Here is a 14115-nt window from a genome sequence, read left to right as displayed (position 1 = left end):
AGGAGTGAAATAGAAAGATAAGAATAAGAATAAGAATAAGACAACTAGTTACAGTGCTGTTACTGTCTATAGTTTCCCCGATCAAGAATTATGAAATGTTTTGCTCACCAGCTTGCTTTCCTAGCTCACCAGGTGTTCTCATTCCATCTCCTGCACTCCACCACACCCCTGATTTCATATCACCTACCTGCCCTTTCCTTTTTCCTTTTGGATGGCTTTTTCTCAGAGTCACTTGTAGGATTTGCCGCTGCCTCATCATCTTCGCCTGCAGCCACAGGCACGCTCACTGGGCTGGGGCTGCTGCCCCCCGACTCTCCAGAAGCCAAGGCCAGCGCCGGGTCGGTGGCTCTGGTGGCCGCCAGGTGCCACTCGGAGCGCTGGAACGGGGCGTGCTGCTCCTCCTGCGGGAAGCTGTGGGGAGCTGCCACCAGGCAGGAGGCTGAGAAATCGGAGTAAGCAGCGAGATGTGGTTTTTGCTGGAAGGAGAAGGGTGCTGCGGGGTAGTGGCTGAGCCCCGGAGCTGCGGCCAGGTCGCTGTGGGAGCTCCTCGCACATCCCCAGAGCAGGGCGGGGGGCTGCGCGCTGCGCATGCAGCTGCTGCCGCTGGGATCCATCTGCCTCCAGTCCTGCCCGCACCTCCCTGCTCTGCTGCTGGCAGCTCAGCCTTCAAAGACACGGCAAGCAGAGGGAAACGCTTCCAAACTTTAGAGTACTCCTCCCTAAACACAACTTTGCTTGTGGGATTGATGCTGTTGCAGCTTTGCTACTTTAGGAACTCTGGTTCTAAAGGTCTTCATTGCCCTGGCTGGGGCAAGCAGATCTATGCAGGGATTGCCATGAGCTGCTTCCTTGAAGTGGAGAAGTGCTGGGCATGAGTGAAACACTTTTTAAATACTGTGCTGGGGAGACAGTGACAAGTTTGTGGAGTGAAATGTGAGCGAGGGGAGGGAGGGGTTAACACACATACCCTCAGCCCCTCCAACCAAAGCAAAGCAGGCAGCTATTAATCATCTGAAACCTTATATGCACATCTAATGGGATTTGCAGATGGAGCCTTTTAAAGAAACAATGTCTGTATTTTTTTTTTTTAAGGGAAAGAGAAGCACACAAAAAAGTCTTTAATGTTTCCTTGTAACACTATGAAGTTATTTTTATTGCACTGTTAACAAAATTCTTTGTCTTGGGTTTAGAAAAAGCCCTAAAACAGGATTCAATAGACACCAAATTTCAAGAACTAAAGTGGGAAATAGAAGTAAGAAATTCACTAATTATATATAATTTAAGGCTCAATCCTAAGATTTAAAAAAAATTATTAAACCTGGCTTGTACATACATGCAAGGCTTTGAGTGATGTTTGTTTGTTTTGTTAGATTTGTAACACATGTATTTGTGAGTGTTGGATTTGCTGCCAGTGGCAGTTATTCTTTCTGTATTCTACTTTCTAGGGAATTTTCAGTACACACTCCTGCAAGGAAATCTCCTGATTTTATGCCAATAAAAGACATGTTTTTCATCTTTTGTTGAACATTTTATAGTTTTTCCTAACAGAAAGCAGATTTTTTTAGACCCTAGAGCCATCCCAGCTGAAAAGCCATTCACAGGGAATCTGTTCTCAATCCCTTTTTCACAGAAGTCTGGCAGCTGAGAATGCCCCATACCTTGTTATGCCAGGGTTACTGCAACTCCTCTCAAGGTTGTTCTCTGTATTTTTAATGACAATTTATGTATGCATGTGTTCTGTGTTTCCAGAATCTGCTTGCACCCATTTCAAATTCTCCCCCACATTGTGTGCACCTCTCTCCCTTCTCCCACCACTGCTGCTGGGTTTTGTGTTGTCTCAGGAGCAGAGATTAAACAGACATGAGCTCTTCATTTTTCACAGGAGCTGAAGTGAAAACTTACTTTGGGCTTTCTATAGTTCAAAATTGTAAAATTTCATGGAATCTGGGTGAGGTGGGGAATGTGTCTATCCTGTTATATGTGTTGGTTTTTAGAACTTGACCTTTTCCAGGAAATCAAATTATTTTCGTTTAAATCCTTCTGAACATCAAAATCAAATTATTTTAGTTTAGATCCTTCTGAACATCAAATTCCTTTGTATCATGCAAAATACTTAATATCTGATAGCTAACTCATTCTCTTGGAAGAACTCACCTAAATACTTAAATCTCTGTTGCTCTGTTGCATTAAATAGTAAACATTTAAAAGCATTTCATACCCACAGGGAGGAGGAAGACCCCCAGTCTGCTCTTTTTATGAAAGGCCAGGTCCTGATGAATTTGTGAATGCTGTGAATGTTTCAGGCACTGGCAGAATCTCATCCAGAGTCCAGAACATTTTGCCAGTGCAGAATATTTAATTTACATTCTGTGTGTATGTTGTCATATGTGTAACACTTCACTTAATGTGGGTTACTCAGGGTTTGTATTGTCAGGAAAATGAATCCACAAACACCAGAGGTTTATGTCCAAAAAGGAGACAGAGGAGTCCTTTTACTTTATTAGAAAAAAAGGGAGAGGCCATGGGGCATTCTTCTGGGATCTCTCAGATTTTTGGAGGACTCAGCCTCCCTTTTATCCCAATTTCCCAGCTGCATTTCCCTCTCTCTTTCCCCACTGCCTAAGGTACTGGAGAGGCACAGACTTCCCAGAACACCTGATACCTGAGATTCCCCTCTAATGTATAACCCTCCCTTTTAATTTTTAATTCTTATAGAATTCATAGTTTTTCCCCATTGATTCTTTCATCTTTCAATATCCAATTTAATTTTTCAGCAAACCTACAGTTTGTTTGTAAAGGCAAATATCTTTTTCATTCATCAATCAGTGGAATCCTTCCCACTGTTTGTTTTATCTCTCAGCACTGGTTTTATCCACCAGCAGACCCACAGCTTGTTTGTAAATCTGTCATTGCACTCAGAATGAATTCAGACTAAGTCTGATTTTCAGTCCTGCCTTTAGTCTATAAAAAGTTCTATCTAATCAGCAAACAGGGATAGAAGGGAAAGGAGGATTGTGACTGTGCCTTAGTCTCAGGCTCACTGGGGTCAGGATGAGCTTTAGGCCTCGACCCAGGAATGGGCACCAGGCCTGAGCAGGGCCAGACTGAATCCGCACACACGGCTGTGCCCCACAGCTCCCCAATCCCCACACATGGCTGTGCCCCACAGCTCCCCAATCCCCACACACGGCTGTGCCCCACAGCTCCCCAATCCCCACACACGGCTGTGCCCCACAGCTCCCCAATCCCCACACACGGCTGTGCCCCACAGCTCCCCAATCCCCACACACGGCTGTGCCCCACAGCTCCCCTATCCCCACACACTGCTCTGCCCCACAGCTCCCCAATCCCCACACATGGCTGTGCCCCACAGCTCCCCTATCCCCACACACGGCTCTGCCCCACAGCTCCCCAATCCCCACACACTGCTCTGCCCCACAGCTCCCCAATCCCCACACATGGCTGTGCCCCACAGCTCCCCAATCCCCACACACTGCTCTGCCCTACAGCTCCCCAATCCCCACACATGGCTGTGCCCCACAGCTCCCCAATCCCCACACATGGCTGTGCCCCACAGCTCCCCAATCCCCACACACGGCTGTGCCCCACAGCTCCCCGATCCCCACACACTGCTCTGCCCCACAGCTCCCCAATCCCCACACCTGGCTGTGCCCCACAGCTCCCCGATCCCCACACACGGCTGTGCCCCACAGCTCCCCAATCCCCACACACGGCTGTGCCCCACAGCTCCCCAATCCCCACACACTGCTCTGCCCCACAGCTCCCCAATCCCCACACCTGGCTGTGCCCCACAGCTCCCCGATCCCCACACACGGCTGTGCCCCACAGCTCCCCAATCCCCACACACGGCTGTGCCCCACAGCTCCCCAATCCCCACACACGGCTCTGCCCTACAGCTCCCCGATCCCCACACACGGCTGTGCCCCACAGCTCCCCAATCCCCACACACTGCTCTGCCCTACAGCTCCCCAATCCCCACACACGGCTGTGCCCTACAGCTCCTCGATCCCCACACATGGCTGTGCCCCACAGCTCCCCAATCCCCACACACTGCTCTGCCCTACAGCTCCCCAATCCCCACACACGGCTGTGCCCCACAGCTCCCCGATCCCCACACACGGCTGTGCCCCACAGCTCCTCGATCCCCACACACTGCTCTGCCCCACAGCTCCCCGATCCCCACACACGGCTGTGCCCCACAGCTCCTCGATCCCCACACACTGCTCTGCCCCACAGCTCCCCGATCCCCACACATGGCTGTGCCCCACAGCTCCCCAATCCCCACACATGGCTGTGCCCCACAGCTCCCCAATCCCCACACACTGCTCTGCCCCACAGCTCCTCGATCCCCACACATGGCTGTGCCCCACAGCTCCCCGATCCCCACACATGGCTGTTCCCCACAGCTCCTCGATCCCCACACACTGCTTTGCCCCACAGCTCCTTGATCTCCACACACTGCTCTGCCCTACAGCTCCCCAATCCTCACACACGGCTGTGCCCTGTTCCCCAATCCTCACACACGGCTGTGCCCTGTTCCCCAATCCCCACACACGGCTGTGCCCTGTTCCCCAGTCCCCACACACGGCTGTGCCCTGGGGCTCCCCAATCCCCACACACGGCTCTGCCCTGCAGCTCAGGCTGCCCAGAGCCCGATGTGCTCCGGATTTGCTGCCGGATTTGCGGATTTCTCGCTGTGTTTCCCAGCCGCAGGTGGGAAGGGGCCGTGCCGGCCTCTCCCGGCCGGAGCCCTCAGGCCCCGCAGCTGCCGCTGTCGCTCGGAGCGCAGCGGGGGCCGGGAGCGCCGCTCCTCCTGACACTTCCCTGCTGAAACAACAACAACCTGCCCCTCCTGCCAAACCCCATTTGTTGGCTGGGGCAGCCACCTTTAACCTTCCTAAAGTCAACATCTCTGCGGACAGGGTGAGAAATGGATGGGGAAATGGCGTGGAGGGAGATGGGGTGCGGTGAGGGCCTGAGGGAGGCAGGGATTTATCCCTGAGGTTTTTCTCTCTCATTCCAGCATTTCACAAGGTGAGGAGCTGAGGGAGGCAGGGATTTATCCCTGAGGTTTTTATCTCTCATTCCAGCATTTCCCCACGTGAGGAGCAGACTCAGCAGAGCACAGGAGAGCTGGAGAAGGGGTGACAAGTGTGAAAAACGAGGTTCGCTTTCCTGGTGGATTTTAAAAGGTTTAATAAAAGACAATAAGAGACAAACAATAAAGGTTATAACAGCTTGGCATTCAGCCAAGAGCACCCCTGCTGTATTGGAGACACCCCTTAAATCCATCAGCCCATTGCATATTCATAGACCCATCATACATTTTAAAACTTTTATATAAACTATTTTCCATATTCCAAGAACTGTTTCACATGGCCACTCCTTGAGTCCCCCTTTTTAGAGTACACGTGTTTCTCGCCTGTGGTTTTAACTTATTTTTCTTATCAATCTTAATTTGGGCTGTGATTTTTAATTTTTACAGAAAGTTGGTGTTGGTAACTGGTGTCCAACCAAGGCAGTTCACTCACTACAAAGTCACTTTATCAGCTTATGTTACTCCTAAAAAAACCTGTATCTTAAAAACCATTTAAACACCACACATACAGTATCCACCCTGATATTTGTGAAAATACCATAATATGTATTTATAACACAAGGACAGCCACAGCAAGCACCTGGAGAGGAGAGGGGGCTACAGCAGCTGGGAGAGCTGGGGAGGAAAAGCCAGGATGGGCTCTGGGTATGTATGTGAATCATTTTCTCAGCCTTTCTGGAAGAATAAAAACATAGAAGAAGTGTAAGGCTTAGACTAACAGAGGCAGTGTACCTAGAAAGGAAAAATATCTCCTACCAATGAAAGTTAAGGAGCCATGTGATTAAAGAGTGCTGTTAAAAGACATCAGATACTGGACAAAATGTCACAAAATGTTAGCTTGCATTTTGATGTAATGCCATATGACAGAGTTTAAAAAGCCTGTATTGGGAGGAAATCAGTATTAGATTTTTGATAATTTGAAGAAGGAGATTAAGAGAGGAAGTCTTCATTCTTCTTAAAAAAATAAATTAAAGAGTGGCTGTTCTGTAACAGTGAGATCACAGTGGTATGATATCATCTCTCTTCTCTCTAAACTTCTAAGAACAAGTTTTCAGACAATTTGTAGGGAATTTTGAAGCACAAATTATATGTAATGTCAGAGAAATAGTGTTGAAGAGAAGATGCCAAACAAGCAGCTCCTCCATCTGCAGCAGTATCATGAATATCTGAAGTTAAGTGAGTAAATAATGCTCTTGGCTCCAAAGCCTTTAACCTAAAACGTGCTGCACTTACTGAGACAGAGTGTCTGCCTTGCTCTGCAGATGGGGAGCTGGCATCACCACCACAAGTGGTTCTAATTTTATGATAATGTTTCCCTTAGCACTAAGTCAATATTTCCGGGATTAATTAAATTTGATGGCTTCACAGTAGTGAAGGAAAAAAAAGAAATCCTGCTTCAGGTAGAGGAAACATCAAAAAGTGTAAGAGACTTCTTACATGACTTAAATGATAATTTATCTTAGGACAGAGAGCAGTAGAAGCAAAAAGCAGAAGAAAGAGGGGTACAGCTTTAAGTTTGCAGAAATACTAAAAGGAAAAAACACTGTCTGGAAGCTGCTGTAATGTTACACAATGTTTTGTTCCTTAAAAAATTGACATGAAACCCTAAAAAAAAAAAGTGTTGCTGTCATTCTAGGATGGGTAGATGCATTTGTGTTTCTCTTGTGTGTTAGATCTGCTCCCAATTAATTAGGATTTTTTTTTTACACAATTGGTTTAAAACATTGTCTTTTGGTTTCTGTCTACTATTAAGGAGTGAGTGTGAATGCAAATAGATAAATATTTATAATATTGATTGAAATTTAGCAATTAGAGGAAGAAAGCAAGTTTTGTTTTTTCAGCAGCTGTGTGCTAAGGGAGAAAAGATCTTGGCTTGCAAGTCTAGACACAACTTCTGTATTCCTTGCTTGTCTCTCCCCTTGAAGTTCTTTGAGGCCCAGCACTGTGTAAAGATGAGGAATATCCCTCTCTTGAAAGGTCATAAAAGCAAATAGTGTCTCAGCTACAACATTAATCCTTAAGACAGGAAAGACCATCTGCCAAAAACTTTGATAAATCATCTTTTTTTTAATGACTCCTGTCTTTATGTTGTGCATGCTATTGTAGCTATTTCATGGAGAGCTGAATGTCCTGAACAAGGTCCAAGGCAGTAGAAAACTTTCATTAAATCAAGAATATTTTGTAAGATCAGCAAAGGAACAGTTAAAGCATTTGACTGGCAAATAGTTTGAAAAATGCAAAATTAGCTCAGCTTTTGGCAGATTGCAAAACTCTTCTGTTCTTTTCATCAGGAAACATGAAACAGGAATCATGGCATCCCCAAGGAACAGAGGAGCAGAACACTCAGCCTTTTAAAACCATTTATTGAGGATATGGATTAACAAATCTACACTTAGACTTCAGTGTGGGGTTCATATATTTTGAGGCAGAGCAGAATGTAATATTTTCATTTTGAGTTGTTGTATTTAGAATCCCATCTGTTTATGGAGATCCCAATAAATACATTTGTAGGATTATCTGACAAGTGATAAACTTCTAAATTTCTTCAGTGCCATGAGGTCTGCACTGCTTCTCTTGAGACCACCCTTTGCCTCTGCCATGGTGCTCTGTGGTCTCCTTCAGTGGAGCTAGTTAAATAAAGGCAATTAAATGAAAATTTTGTAAAGGGGTTTTAAAGGAGCCAGAATTCATTTCTCTTCTGAATAACTGTAATGGAAAATGATTTTTTTGGCCTAAATTATAAAAGCATTTGTTAAGTTATTATGATGTGGAATGTAGTCACAGAATGTTTTGAAAAAATCAGAGTAAATTCCAGTATTAAACGTGTCCTATGTGATCCTGTCTAGTAATTGAAGTTCAGCCAGTTGCCATTTTTTGCTGAAATCACAGAACACATCGTGTTGTATTACACCTTAGAACTAGAACAACAATGATTTTCTGTTTCTGTTCAGTTTCAATTCTCTTTTCCAGGAAGTTCTGCTGAGAAGGAATTAATTGTTATGGTGGAGTATCTCCCTCTATTGGTACATTTTGAAATGTGATGCAACTACGGTTCCCATTTCATTGCACCAATTTCACTGCTTTTGGAACACTCTATGTTATGCAGCCCATGAAAAGTGGATTTACACAAACCAGCCTGTCAGCTTGTGTCCTGGAAATAAAGGGATTTATTTCCTGAGGGGTGCAGGTTGTGTCTGCTTGTGAGAGCAGAGGTTGTGTGCTGGTTTCCCTTTTGAGGTGTTTGTAGCCAAAGCCTTGAACCAAACTTTCTGCGCTCCATTGCCTGATGATCTGTCCTCCAAGAGGTTCCAAGGCTATAGAAGACTGAGCTGTGCAGGATGTGGATCTCTCACTCCAGAAAGGGTAATTGAATGCAGCATCCTCATGTTACATGATCATCATCACATCAGTTTATATCTGATAATCAGTCACTATCATATATAAACTCCTTGGTTTATGTGTAGCCAATAGTCTATAAAACCTTTTTCCTCCCTGAATTTTTGTGTAAATGTGCTACTCACAAGCACAGTTTGCTCTGTAAAATAATTTAGAGAAGTCATTTTAGCCTGCTGCCTATGCATAAAATAGCAATTCAGACTTTTTTAAAGGATACTTTGTTTTCACACCACGAGGTGGAGATGTCTGCCTGCAATTCTGGCTAAAGAAAAAACTGGGAAGTTGTGGCTGAGGTTTAAATGAAATGGTGCCTTCTCCCTCCCCTCCTTCTTAGAAATAAATAAAATAAAATAATATAGGCTAAAAGTATGAAGATGCTTTAGCAAGGGCCTCCATTATTCTTTTGGCTTACATTAAAAATAATTTTTAAAAATAACTGAATTGCAGCACCTATCTACTGCTTGGTGCATGTGTGAATTTCCATGGATTTTCTATAGTCTGTTCTACAGCCCCATGGGCAGGATTTGCTTGCCCAGCCCTTATGATGCAGTTGAGAGCTGGATGCCCCAGCTGTAGGGCAAGAAAAAGCAGCCAGGAGCCCTTTTCTGGGAAAGAAGCCACACCTGGGCACAGGGAGCTGTCAATAAATTCCCAGCTGGAGCAATTCTTGTAGCAATGGCCAATGCTGAAGTGCAGAGCCAACAAAATCACACAAGGTCAGACACCCTCAGCAGCAGAGAAATCATGGCTTCAGGACAGCTCAGGGTTTATAAAAGGAAAATTTAGGAGACTCATTTTTGCACTAGAACAGGAGTGGGGGCACACTGAGACTCCCTGAGCCTTGGGGAGTCTCTGGGTGCAGGACAAGTCTCTCCCAGATTTGCTGAATTTGTGCTTCCCCTCTCCGTGCTTGTAGGCAGAGCATTGTGGCTCTTTCATTTGGTTTTATTTTATCCTTATAACTTATACAGTGCAGGTCCCTGCAGCAAATTATCAGTATGTTTGCCAAATTGTTGTCTAGAGGCAAGGAGAAACATTAATTTTCTCTGGTCATTGTTGCTATTGTGGGAGAAATGTGTGTGAGGAGCAGAATTCTGTGCTAGAAGGTGACTGTGACAGTCACTCCTGTGGTTTGTTGCTCAAAGACAGTGAGGCACCACAGTTCCTGCTGTGACAGGATACAACAGTTATGGTTTATGGAGAAAAAATTTGATTTTCATATTTTCTTGACTACTACATGTCTTGCTCTTTTTAGTTCCATGCATGATTAAAAAAAAAAAAAAAAAAGGTAAATTTTTCTAGTGCATGCATTATTTTTTAAAGTGTCAAGCAACTGGCTCTCCCAAAAAAGTAGCAGTTTCCTCAGCTGGAATGGTCTCTGGTTGCCATGACAGTGACTGGCAGGATCATAACACAAAGGTGAGGAGCCTGTAAGTTGAAGGAGGCCTCATGGAGGGTTTGATTGATAGAAAAAGTGATTTTTAGCTTGGTAAGAGAGTGTGAGCAGCTCTTCCACTTGCCCCTTGCTGGGTTCCCAGGGCCTTAAGCCCTCTAGCAAATAAGGAAGTATTTGCCCAGAAGCTATGAGAACAGAAGCTGATCTAAAAAAAAAAAAAACCTCAAGGAATTATTTTTATTTCTGAAAGACCCAAAATTGAAAAAAGAAAAAAAAAAAAAAAGAAAATAGGGAAAAAAAGCTAAAAATGGGGTAAAGAGGAGCTAGTGATTTCAAAGTCTTTGTTACACTGTGAGCAGCTGGAGCTGGGAGGATATGGGGCTGCTGACAGATGGGAACACCCTGACATTTGGGGTTTGGGTGGGATATTTGTCTCTTGGCCACTCACTCTGACTGGTTAACTTTACTCTCATTCATTACAGAGAGCCCTGCAGGACCAGGTTGATGCCACAACATTTCTGTTGTGATTCCCACAGTTGCTTCTCACCCATGTTTTTTAGGGGACTCTCTAAGATACAAAGCTGCTGCACTTATGCCTGCTGTAATAAACAAATCTTCAGTTCCCCATTACTGGTAAAGATTAGGAGACCAGTGGGGTTCACTGGAAATGAAAAATCTTTGACTGGGTTTTTTATTAATGTAATGTTCTAATTGTCAAATCTGCTGAACTCATGTATCAACCACAAGTTAGAATGTGTTTGTAGGTCTAATATAATATTCTCATTACCAACTAGTGAGTTCTTAGAGTAAAAAATAAGAGGGGAAACCATGGAAGAAATACTTTTGTTGGAGTCAGGTAGATAAATTATAAAATATGAAATCAGGCCTTGCTCTCTGTTAAATTAATAGCTAGCTTGCCAGTTCTATGTGCAGCTAAGTAATTTCTTGTTCCCATGTGAAAACAATCTTAAGCACAGAAATAATGAATACAACAGGCTGTTCTGGTAAGAGAACCATATGCACCTGCAATAAACAAGAAATCTGTCTCATGAGAATCAGTGAATATGCAAAATAACCAAGAATAGAGAAATTTGATAGACAAATAAAATACCTTTTACTAACCAATGGAGTAATTGGCAAGAAAACTATTAACCAATTAGAGTTGCACACGAGATCTGTGAAAACTGTATGAAATAAATGGAGCCTTGGAAAATTTATTACTTTTATACTTTATATATACTTTTATACTTTATTATACTTTTATGATGCTTTCTTTATGATTGCTAATGTTGTTCCAGGCCAGTAAGAATCTCTCAGTTATGTAGATTTTAAATGTGGGAAGAAGAGTGGGAGATGAGGTTGGAAAAGAGCTCTGAGTGCAGCCTGTGACCCAGCACCACCTCATCAGCTGTACCATGGCACTGAGGGACAGGGACTCCACCACCTCCCTGGGCCTTCCAAACTAATCACCCTTTCTGGGAAGAAATTCTCTCATGTCCAGCCTAGAGTTCCCTGGGTGCATCTTTAGGCTGTGTCCTGTTGCCTGTGCCTGGGAGGAGAGGCTGCCTTGCTTGGCTGCAGCCTCCTTTCAGGCAGAATGTGATTTATGCTTGTGATTAAATATATATTTGATAAACAGACAGAGCCAAGATATCAGTATATTGTAATAATATTCCTATTTTTATTTGGCAGCAATCAGAAACCCTGGTTTCTAGCCATGAATGACCCAAATAATAACATAAGACATTTTTAATATGCAAATAAGTGTGGTTTCATCAGAAAAGGTGAGGAACAGGGACCTGAAAGCTAAAAGGATTTTTTCACTTTTTCTACCATGTAGCTGGAGGTGTCTTTGTGTTACACCTGCAGCTGGAGTTAGATTTTCAGGAGCTCTCAACAGTGCTAAATTGCTTTGTCAAGTTGTCTGTCCTGCCACTAGAAGCCAGCAGCAGGAGAAGACTTAGAGGCCTCAGCTGTCTGCTCTGTGCTGGACTGTCAGTCCAGTGCAAGGAGGAAATGGCCAAAATTAAACACAAACTGACATTAAATTCACACTTTTAGAATACTGTAGGCTAGGTCCAATTAGTAATTACCACTTATTTATTATGAACAAGTAGAATTCTAATTAGGCTGATTCGAGCCTCAGCTACTCCCTCAGATTGGATTGGCAATTAAGGTACTTCTTGTACTAGTAATTATGGTTTACCATGAAATTACTCTCCCTTCTACCCCCAAAAAAACATCGAATTAGCCAGGAGTGGAATTATATTTGTCACAGGACCCTGTGCAGTAGAGACTTTGCAAATAAATACAAACAATTAGAAAAAACAGCACAGTAATTAGGGTTTGAAGACAGGAATTTTTGCTGAAGCCAAACTGGCTGGGTTGTCATTCAAGAAAAGCTGCCCTGAGGGTGTGTCCCCAGCCTCTGGCTCTCCTGCTCCACTCCCAGGAGCCAAGCCAGCAGGAGGAACAATGAGAGAATAGAGTGTTCTACCAACACTCCTGGAGCAGGGAGCAAACTGAGAATTCACCAGGCTGCTGTTGTCTGAGATGTCACTGTGACCCCAGTGGGTGACTGGCAGGTGCCCAAGCCAGACCAATACAAGGCTGGTGCAGGATATTCCAGCAAACAGAAGTGGCAACAGAAGGATAGCAAGCATAAGCTAAACCTGAATTCTTCACTTGCCCAGAGAATTAGAAAGCAAACTTCTTTTCCTAATAATTGAATCCTAGTCCCTATATCCAGTTGTTATTTCAGTGACCATTTCAAAGTGTTCTGCTCTTGTACAGGCTAATGAATAAATCAGCTTCTGACCTTTTCTCTCCCCTTTCCTTGCAAAAATTCATTTGTCTCTGGCCTTGTAGCCAAAGTGTAGAACTCTGTGCCACAGAGCTTTGGACTTTCATAGATGGGATAACTATCACCCTTCATTATCACATTAATATTGGAAAATATAAATCTCTTAGGTTTACCTATCATCAGTAGGGGTTCATGGACTAAATCCTAGTGTGGATAGATTTTAAGGGCTACTAATTTTTTTTTTTTAACTTTTAAGGTAGTAGCCTTGCCATACCACTGTGCAGAAATAATGAATATTTAATACTTCAATTTGTTTAGCCATCCAAATATGCATGAACATATTGAATTTCCTTTAGAACAGGAAGAGTTGCTCCTAGTTTAAAGTGTTAAACTTCTTTATTCCATGGAATCAAAGGAAAAAAAAATCTTTGATTTCTAAGTTCTCATACCTTGACCAACTTTAGATCTGTGTTTGCAGGAGTAAGAATTACCTCTCCCCAGAGACCACCTCCTCAGCACAGGAGAGAATGCAGCTGTGAGGATGTGAGGAATGCACAGTGAGGAATGCAATTCAGAGATAGATGTAGAGGTAAGTGGATTCTGAATGGCATAATAAATAATTAAGTTACAATTATTAATAAAAATACTTGCCATTAAAGGAAAATAGACTGAGGATGTCTGAGTCACTCCTAGGCCTTCACATCACTGGGAGCTTGGGGTTTTGCATGAATTGTGGTAGGTCATGTATATTTTCCAATCTCCTAGGTTTCCAACAATTAATGCTGCACAGGGTCTTTCTCTTCTGCCACTTGCTCTCTGCTCCTGTTTCCTCTTAGGCAGTTAGCACATCTAAGGACTCCAGCTCAGTTTGGAAGGCAGGTAATTCTGTATTTGTCCAAAGTAGAGCTGTACACACACTATGGCTCTCACTACAGGAGTAGAGGTAAAATATTGAGGAATGTTTCAGAAAGAATCGTTCCACAAACTCTGTCCTGCAGTACACCCCACTGGCACAAGAAAACCCCTTTTTTTCTTCTATGTCATCTGCCACAGACTTTTGCCTCCTTCCATGGGCTTAGACCAGCAGGGTATTCTTATTTGAGAGGCATTTGAGTCAATGGTTTTGTGGAATAAAAATCTATTACCAAATATAAAGGGTAGAAGAAACTAAACTAATAGAATCTTACAATGGAAATATTCACATTTGTACCAGTAAAAAAGCACTGGTACTCCCATCTGTGCATGCCTTAGATTTCATCCAAGAGGAATAATTTCCCCTTTTCTAGAAAGTAGAGACAAATAGAAAATTAACTTTTGGTACCTCTGTTGTGTGTAACCACCATTCAGGGATGAGTTACTAAATACATTGTTAGCTGCTGTTTGAAGAACAAAGAAAAGGAG

The 14115-nt window shown here is 43.7% G+C and overlaps 1 protein-coding gene across 1 annotated transcript; it reads right to left on the bottom strand.

Moving 5' to 3' along the window:
* Positions 1–64: 64 nt before the first annotated feature.
* MEOX1 (mesenchyme homeobox 1) lies at positions 65–1401 on the bottom strand. Its single transcript, XM_056512192.1, has one exon. The coding sequence runs from the start codon at positions 612–614 to the stop codon at positions 180–182; it is 435 nt and encodes a 144-aa protein (XP_056368167.1). The 5' UTR covers positions 615–1401; the 3' UTR covers positions 65–179.
* Between the last annotated feature and the right edge of the window lie 12714 nt (positions 1402–14115).

Source organism: Oenanthe melanoleuca, chromosome 27 (assembly GCF_029582105.1).
Source record: "Oenanthe melanoleuca isolate GR-GAL-2019-014 chromosome 27, OMel1.0, whole genome shotgun sequence".
NCBI lineage: Eukaryota > Metazoa > Chordata > Aves > Passeriformes > Muscicapidae > Oenanthe > Oenanthe melanoleuca.
Note: the sequence above shows the minus strand (reverse complement) of the source record. Positions and strands in the feature narration are given on the sequence as shown.

What these genes read in the sequence shown, in the direction of transcription:
- MEOX1 (XM_056512192.1), bottom strand. Translation starts at nt 614, where the DNA reads ATGGATCCCAGCGGCAGCAGCTGCATGCGCAGCGCGCAGCCCCCCGCC.